General features: G+C 40.5%; 1 protein-coding gene across 1 annotated transcript; it reads right to left on the minus strand.

Moving 5' to 3' along the window:
- Positions 1-3,760: 3,760 nt before the first annotated feature.
- On the minus strand, positions 3,761-8,217 carry LOC130136171 (vesicle-associated membrane protein 724-like). Its single transcript, XM_056306314.1, has 5 exons — positions 7,904-8,217; positions 5,912-6,053; positions 5,693-5,813; positions 4,071-4,133; positions 3,761-3,973 (listed from the first exon to the last, which is right to left on the minus strand). The coding sequence occupies exons 1-5, from the start codon at positions 8,091-8,093 to the stop codon at positions 3,824-3,826; spliced, it is 666 nt and encodes a 221-aa protein (XP_056162289.1). The 5' UTR covers positions 8,094-8,217; the 3' UTR covers positions 3,761-3,823.
- Positions 8,218-9,688: the final 1,471 nt, after the last annotated feature.

Genomic DNA, 9,688 nt, shown 5'->3' on the forward strand with positions numbered 1-9,688 from the left:
TATTAAACAAATTAAAAATTCAGGAATCACATTACACATTGGATCAAAGCTCAATAACCATTTTGTGTCATTTTCTCTATATAAAATCTATTGATGTTACATTTGCATGTGGTTGTATGCTCTTTAGAGTGCTTTTCTAAGTGCCATGATGGTGGGTGCCTAGTGTGGAAGATGACTTGGAAATGGAAGCATCGGAACTTGAAGTGCAAGCATAATCAAGTTTTTTATATATATTTTTGTCAAAGATTGTCCCCCCAAAAACACTTTTTAACTATCCAACAGGAGAATAAATGCAAGTGTAAGTAAACGGACCGGCACTTACAGCATGCTCTACCTTTAAAGAGTCAACTTTAGGGGCTGTTTGCCTCTACTTCTATACAAATACAACTTATGACTTTTATTTATCACTTTCTCTCTGCAAGTTGAAAATAAAGAAATATTATCTAAATTTGGAAAATTTGTAAAAAAAAATTAGAATTTTTCTTGTCAATATTTGAACATTTTGAAAGGTTTCACGAGTTTCGAGTAAGATAAAAGTTAAAGTGTGAGTTACTCAAAATTTTATAAAAAAATTCAAATTTAAAAAGGAAAAGTGATTATAGACGACCCTTACTGAAAGAAAATTAAAGTCCATTTCTATGGGGGATTCTTTTGTGAGCGACGTCTCTTATTAAGAGAACGTGCACCCGCGTATGTTGTGGATAAGGTGAACGAAGTATCGAGATCATATGCATGCATTGATCACTTTTTTGGGGGAGGTCGGAGCATTGATCACTTAAGTTAGCAAAACTTTCCAATCGGTCATAAACATATTATACGGATATCCTAAATTTTTCAATTTTGTCAATTTAGTCCTAATCATTTGCGCAAAATTTCAATATAGTCCGTCCAGTTAATTTTCGCAAGAAATCGCTGATGTGGCAATCCAGTTTTTGCCGGCCATCTTACATGGCACATCGCCACATTGGTGGTTTCTAGCGAAAATTAATTGTACATTGAAATTTCACATTAAGGTTTAGGATTAAATTGACAAAATTGGAAAGTTTAGAACTAAATTGGCATTCATACAATAAGCTTAGAATTGATTGGACAATTTCCTCTTCGCGTTACTTATAACTCTGACTGTGGTCCTTTTAAATAAACAACTAAATAAGCAAACTTGAGTTTCAACCCCCGAGGGGTTACTCAAGTGCTTTAGAGAACTCATGAAGACGGACATTTCATTCTTTAAAGTAAAATTCTACTTATATGATCATACATGTTTTCTAAGATTGATTCTCTCATTAGTTAGTGTTGACACCCATAATTAATTAGGCTGTCAACGATTGAAATAAATAAATAGTAGACGTCAAAGGATGACGTAACCCATACGAGATGGCTCACGCAAGCAAAACAATTGGCAAGCACTGACAGACACCGACGGGAAATTTGAAATTCAGAGAGAACTGGCGAGTGAGCGCCAAAGTTATCAACGGAAATTGTCATTGAGACTGTTGACAAGGAAAAGGACTGGTGTCAAGCTAAGAGGAGCTTGACAAAGGTCCCTGTTCGGAAAGACAGGTGTCAAGCTAGGAAGAGCTTGACGAAGGTCCTTGCTTTGGAAGGACAGGTGTCAAGCCAGGAAGAACTCGACGACGGTTCTTACTTCGAAAAGGTAGATGTCGAGCCGGGAAGAGCTTGATGACGGTTATTTCCCTAGGAAGGACAGGTGTCAGAATGAGAAGAACTCGATAACGGTTATTTCCCCGGGAAAGACAGGTGTTAGAATAAGAGAAGCTCGATAACGGTTATCATCCTTGGGAAGGATAGGTGACAAAATGAGAAAAGTTTGATGACGGTTATCATCCCGGGAAGGACAGATATCAAAATAATGTGAGTTCGACGATGGTTATCACCTCAGACAAAAAGATAAGATAGATAATAGTTGGCGAACAAATGTCATTAGATAAACGGTGAAGATGAGATCAACGGTGATTATCTAACACGATGTCAAAGATGGTTACCGAGCCTACATTATAAATAGCACCCAGCTGCCAGAAGAAATCCCCTACACATACAAACCAAAATGTTGTCTTTTTATCTTTACTTTCAGTATCGCATCTTTATTTTCCATAGCTATAGCTGTTTATTTTCCAAGTCGGTAACTTTGTAATATCGTGTCAACAAACTTCGAACGCCGCCAATAATTAGACGGATTCGTCTGAGTCATCTATAAATTCAAGTCAAACTTCGCATTGTGTGAAACTGGTCTTATCAACCAAGATAATCAGGTTCTTTGTTCACACCTGGATTACTCCTGTCCAGAATTAGACCTAGAACCCAGTCTCATCTAATAAAAAACCGAAGAATGACTTTCGATAAATTATCTTTTGTCACGGGAACCATTTCCGGCAAAACAGTTAGCAGGCAGAACCTCCTCCAAGTTATACTCATGGAGAGCTATATGCTATAGGGCTTGGTTAGAGCCCATTTGGCAAGTTGCCAAATAGTAAAAATTTATGTTCTTTTGTTCCCAGAATCAGTTTAGGAACAGAAATCCGTTTGTTAAAATTTTTCTGCCCGGGCACAAATTTGCAAAAAATTGTTCCCAGAATCAGTTTTGGAACAGAATCAAGAAGTAAAAAAAAGTAGCTTCTTGATTCTGGGAACAATTTTTCCACTTCTTATTCTTCTTAGGTTTCTTCTTCCTCTTAGTTTGTTGTTCTTCGCCTGCCGCCAACCACCGGCGACCGATCACAGGCCAGGGCCGACGAGGGCGGCTCGTAGCCGCGACGGCGAGGCCTCGCCCAGCCATGGCGAGGCCAACCTCGCCGTCGTGACCCAGGCAAGGGAGATGGGTCGCAACAGCGAGGCCGGCAACGAGGGCCGCAACGCCCTCGCCGGCCTTGGCCTGTGGCCGATTGCCAGCGACCGGTCATGGCCAAGGAAGGGAAGGGAAGGGAAAGAAAAAAATATTAAAAAATTCAAAATATTATTAATAAAAAGAAATTTTGTGTAGTTACCAAACGCATTTATGTTCTTTTTCTATTCTAAAAATAAAAATTTTGGGCAGTTACCAAACGCCTTCAGATGCTTAGAAATTGTTCTCGGGCACGAAATCAAAAAGAATTATTTCTAAGCAGAATCAATTCCCGGGCACAAAATCGTTGCCATGCGCACCCTTAGCGACTCAAATAACTCTTGGTTTTCCCATGGCTATATTCTTTTCTTTGCATGGTTATTGAAAAGATCTTCTACAATAAGCTTATGCTTTCCCAGCGTACTCATTCCAAATGAAAAACCCAACTGCTATAATGGCGATCATGGTCGGCCAGCCATTCGGGCCGCTCAAGTACGCTCGAGCACGAAATATTCATTCGTTTCCCTTTCTTTTTCATTTTGTGAGCAGACTAGAGCAACGAAGGACCTGCCACGGCAAGGGCGATCATGAGTTCAAATCATTATTTTGCGTGCTATACGTGTCAAGCCCAACCTACGCGAGAGATGGAGTCGAAGAAATAACACGCTACGGATTCGTTTCTTAACTGTTTGAGTTTTTAGGGTCCAACACTATTGAGATATAGGGTGTTAGAAACTTGCAGGATAGCAAAGCAAAGGACCTTAACCTAACGCAAGAATCTTACAAAGATAGAAATGACTAGTACAAGTCTGTAGAAAGGCCATAAGAACATGATGACTGTGGACATTACCGCATGTGTTAGTCCCAAGTAACAACAAATGATGTATTTCTCCCCCAGTATTGTTACAACACCTCTCTCTCTCTCTCTCTCTCTCTCTCTCTCTCTAATTAAAGCTGGAGCTTTCTTTATGTGAAGATAATATACTAGTCGGAGCAATCAAATCCATGGCAAATTGAAAGCCAAATTACAAGGACCAGAAATAATAAGATACCAAACACGACCAGCTTGATTTTCGTGTTCTGGTACCACATCTTTCGCCGGATTTGCGTCCCTTGTTTCTTGTATGCTTGAGCCTAGCATTAGGGATGAAGCTTGTTCAATTTTCTATAGAACAGAGGTTGATAAAAAGAGAAATCTGCTGGACTAGAGATATGATATAAACCACTTTACCTGATCTCGCAGATTCTCTGTTTTGTCGGCTAAAATGGTCAGGTTCTCCCCTCTGTCAATCGCCTGAAAAACACTCAATGAGAATACAAGAATCAAAATGTGGCTCTTCACACGGAAATGCTTAACTGGTCGACATAATTTCATCAGATTCGGAACGCATTCGGCTGATCAAGCCATAAATTGAAAAACCGAGACACGATGTGATATCACGAGGAAGGAGGATGCCGCGTGGATGATTATTTGTCATTTCAGAAAGCAAATCCTACTCTGCTTGGGGGGAAAAGACCGTTTCTGAAAGAGGATTCAAGGATTTTACCCCAAACTGATAAATTCCACCCTCTAGAATCTCTCGAGTCCGCCACTAGTGACAAATTATTTGAGTCGCATATCTAAACATGCAAGTCATTCACCATAACCTAGTGGATTAGTCACAATCACAAGTGATACGCAAAAGGTCAAATGCCCAGTTTTAACTCGTCTCTAGTAACTGTACTTAAAAGGGAGATAGACTCCACAGCAGTGGCTTATATTCTACAAAATGGCCAATAGGTGAATCACTTTATGCACACATGGCAAAGATTAGCGAGTTTGAATCTTAAAATAGTAAACTACTCGACGCTATTCTTTAGCATTTCTTCAATCTCTCTATTGACCTCCGGCATTTGTGCCTCTCTCGATCAAGGAGAAATACTCAGTTGTGCACCCTAAGCTGGGGAGAGCGACTTATTTAATTCAGCACTTACAAGGCTTAGAGGGTTTGACATCACTGTGTTAAAAGAGAAAAAAGTAAAAACATCATCGAAATGACTGCATATCCCCCATAGATTGTCTGCCACAGTGTCACTACTCTAAATAAAACCTCATCCAACATACATGCCCAACATTTTTTTATGTTGCCCTGGGGGTGCATCTACCTAAAACGTGGGATACTAGTGCACAGTTTGGAAATCAACGTAATCATTGTAAAACCAGGACTTTTTTCATTAACCACACTTTACATCAATTTACCGACAATGTGAACATGTTTACCATATTATAGATGGGTTTACCACTGAGGAACTGCACACGTGACCCATGTATGCAAAAAAAGAAAAAACGGAGAAAGGTTTTCAGCCTTTCCAAGCTAAATAAACCATGTACATGTAGGCCACTCCACGCTAAGAATCTGCTTGCACTAGGTATAACTAAGCTTTAATCGTGTGATCATGTAGCTATGTGTAATGTGCTGTAGCACTTGTGTTGGCAACATATGCTTCAAAAAGCAGGGTAGAGCAGCTTTCTAGAAGCTGCTGATTGCTTGCCAAGCACCTTACAAAAGCTTGAGTTTCAAAGATGGCTGCTGCTGTGGAGCAACATAAAACATCCTCTAAACCTATTAGGTGGCCTCATGGTTATATAGACGCAGTATATGTGTGCTTACATATATAGACTTATCGCCAAAAGAAATTCTCCATCCAAAACCCATCCCTTTTGCATATGAAGGAAGATGAATGTAATCAAAAGCCAAACTTGGTGTAAAAGCAGTAAATGCAGAAACTCAGGAGTGTAAACTATCAGCAAACAAATCTCATAACCAGTCAAAAGCTACGTAGACTTATGAACAAAAAGAACCCTTCATATACCTTGTCAATATTCTCCAGCATTATACTTTTAACTTCTGAAACTTGAGCCTTCACTTTTATTAGCTTATCGATCTCTTCTGCGTGTTCAATAATGTACTTCATGTGCTCCTTCATTATTGGCCTGTAAAATCCAACTTAAATCAATTACTTTTCACTGAAACTCTTTACTAGATGGCGGATCAGAACATCATTTAGCAGCAGTCTTATGGCGACCCGTACCCAAACTCCTTATTGAGACTTTTAGCAATAGCTGTATCTGCTTTGCCGCCACCATATCTTTTTTTAAAGTCCGCTTTTACACGCTCCAAAAATGCGATAGAGATTTGCTTGGCCACTGATTCTTTGGCGACAACACAATAAGCTGCAAAGTGCAAAGACAATCATGACAATCAGCCGGTAAAGAGATCAATAGTTTTCTATGCAAATCACAGGACAATGAAGTAATGTACTCTAAAAACAGAAAGACAAGCTTGCATCAGTCGCCAGTAGATGACATGGCTAAATTTATAAAAACAAATAAATAAAGAAAAACAACCACTGCATCTCCATTGCCAACAACTTAAGAATGAAATTACCAGGACACCATGCAAAAAGGACTACAACAACTCATAGAGCGAAACTACCCAACATCGAAAAACATGGGTCAGCCCCCAAAAGGAACACTCAAGTGATGACCTAGGAGGTGGCACGTATGTACCATTTCACAACTTTTTTTTCACTGTGGGATTGAGGTGTTACAGACCAACCAATGCTAAGTTATCCTCGGTACTCCTTCTAGCATATAATATATACAACTCCAATGATGTACGAGGCCATTGACCAACATGCTAGCTGCCACCATACTGAGCCACCATTCTGTTGGATCAGGGCACTAAAGATGCAAACTGGTCTCCACACAATAATTAGCCTGGCTCTGCTAATACTTGGCCCCATTTACTATCAAATGAGTAGACCAAGCTCCAAAAAAGGACTCACAGTGGAAATAACTCTACCCGGTTGTAAAACACCACATTAGATCTTTTCTTACACAGCTTACTTAATTAGCTTAAAGCATGAAATTAAGACAGTTGATGGAAACAAGATCACCACAAATCTTTCATTCCCTGACATACCCCAAATATGGACACACAGGCGTGTGAAGAACACATGGTAGTCCAAATTCCAATGCGCAAAGCCTATATCTGGTTATCACTCGACCACTACTAAATAATCTCAGTAACCTGATCAACCATAGTGCCAACACTCAGAGTGCAGTACAAACTCCTTAAAAGTTGGTACGACCAATTTGACAGCGCGCCTATAAATTAGAATCGAGAGCCATCTACCAAGCTACATGTGCACAGAGATGGAGTAGGCATAATGTATCTTACTGCTATGGCATAAGATCAGTGTCTTAGCAGATAAAGTTTTTCAAGGAACAAATCAGAAACTAATGTACTGAATATGAAACACTGTGTCAGGACGTAATGTAAAAGGAAATGAATAAATAGAAACCACTTTCCCAGTTTCCCTATCTTCTGACTCGAGAGACAGATAATTTTTGGGACTCCAGGTACCGCTTTACAATGGTCAACCAAAACTTCAAATGAGAAAAACTCAACCTTTAATTTGATATAGATTGCAACGTCTAAATTCACAAGCTCAACCATGTTCACAATTCAGCAAAAGATTTTGAAGCAGCAACGTGGCGCTTTTATAGTTCAGAAACTACTAAACAGTCCTCTTAGTCAAGGTAATCGATACTTCTCTTTCCAGCAAAACTAAAACCCCGTGTTTGTTCTTACTAAATTTTCAACTCAGCAAAAACCAAACCCTTTCCAGAAAACAATCTACCAGCTCCTGAATCCACATAAGGTAATGATATCCTCCAGTTCTCCGCCAATGTTAAGCAAAAAGAAACATCAAATCTTCCTTCACTTTGCTCATTTCACCCCCACAAACCCAGAGTCCAAAAATAGAATCAAGAAAGAAAAGAACAAAGAACTACACGACATGCAAATTCATCTAATTGTAGCCCCCTAGCTCCAAAACGAACTAAAACCCAAGTCAGCAATGACCTCTAAACTCAAGATCCAGCCACTTTCACCAGCAATCCGACAACCCCCCACGGAGTGAATCAGAGAACCAACGTTCAAACTGGGATGGAAACAGAGAGAGAACCCAAAAACGAAAAAGCAAGAATTTGGGGGGGGCATTTGAAATGAGACTGACCGTAACCATCTTCGAGGAGGAAATTGAAGGTGTGGTGGTCGCAGGAGTAGGTGAACTTGTTGTTGGAGGAAGGGAGCTTCTGGAGGCACTGAGCGGCTATGGCCGGGAAGTTGCCGGTGAACTCCGTGTACTCGGCCAAGATCATCGTCCCCCTCGCCACGAAGCTGTATATGAACGATTCCTCGCTCATCGTCTTCCTCCTTCAGCTCTCAAGAAACAAGCTTCAAGAACCGGGCACGAGACGTACAAGTCGGGGAAGAGAGAGAGAGGGAGAGAGAGATCTAGAGAGAGAGAGAGCCTACGGGTATGTCTCTCTGTCTGTGACTTTGTGCTCTTTTGTTCCACTCTCAACATCATTAATTTCTGTCCTTTGCAAGGAAGGAACAAATCTTCTTTTCAGATTACGGTTTTGGCTTAAATAAACCTTTCTTGGAGTGACTTTATATTTTTTGTTCTTTGCTTTTCCCTAGCATTTTGACATTAGTTTCAAGCCCCCTCAAATCTTCCTTGAAAGTTAATTATTCACACGAAAAGGCTTTATTAAAAATATGATCAGGTATCACCGTTCGGACCAAAAAGAAAACTTTATGATTGGGCACGAAAATCCTAACCCTAGTTCCCAGGTCCCCGACATTTAGAACCAGGTCTCCGTCGTCTTGCCCGAGTCCATTGAGGCCGAGCCCATGACCTCGGTGCTCATGCCCAAGACCCCAACGTCCGCGCCCAGGTCCCTCAAGGTCAAGCATTAGACCTCGGTGTTCGTGCTTGAGTGCGCGACGCTTGCGCCCAAGTCCACCAAGGTTGAGCCCAAGACCCAGTGCTTGTGCCTAATGCCCTGGCACTCGGGCCTGGGTCCACAAAGGCGGTGCCCGAGTCCCCGCTCGAGCTTTGGTCCCAACACTCAGGCTCAGGTCCTAGGCACTCAGGCTTAGGTCTCTAGTACCCAAATCATGGTCTATTGGAGCCGAGGCCCAAGACCTTAGTGCTCGATGCAACGAGATCGAGCCTGAGACCCCAATGCCTATGCTCAAGTCTATTGAGGCTAGGCTTGATACCCTAGTGCTCACCGGTCCATCAAGGCCAGGCCCGAGACCTAGGTGCCCCTTCCCCAGTACTCGAATTGGGGTCCATCGAGGCCGAACTCGGGACTCTAGTGCTCGTACCTATTCCCTTGCTGCCCATGCACAAGTTATAATCACCCGAATAGTGTATGTCTATTTAGAAAAATTAAATCATATTTTTCGTACCAAAAGACGAAAAATATTTTCTAGTTCATTTTTAGTTTCAACCGAACACCGGAAAATATTGTCATTTGCCAAAAAAATAACTTTCTAGAAAATATTTTCTAGCGAAACAAACGGAGCTGTAGTATAAAGGTTGGCTATTCACAACATTTTAAGAGTCAAAATAATGCGAAATCAGATTTAAACTACGTGTCTTTTGAATAATTAGTAAGAAAAAACTTGTAATCATTTTTTTTACCTTGTTATATATTTTCTTTAAATTTATATGTTTAAGTAGGAAAAAAATTTCATTTTTTAGATGATGTCGAGTATGTGAACCTGCCCCACAACTTGATTAATTCCGATGCATATAAACCGTTGTTGAGTAAAACGCCTTACTATGGACAAGATTTGCAAGCCTAATTTTAACACGGGAGATGTAGCGATTTTCAGATATGAATCTAATCCATTCAAATTTATATCTTTTTTTTTCTTTTTAGAGGTGATAGGAGAAAATGATCTTGAATATAAGCACGACATATTCCAAATATAATTGACATAA

This window comes from Syzygium oleosum, unplaced genomic scaffold, assembly GCF_021117445.2.
Source record: "Syzygium oleosum isolate NSW1041296 unplaced genomic scaffold, Sole_v2.1 Sole_v2.43, whole genome shotgun sequence".
Lineage (NCBI taxonomy): Eukaryota > Viridiplantae > Streptophyta > Magnoliopsida > Myrtales > Myrtaceae > Syzygium > Syzygium oleosum.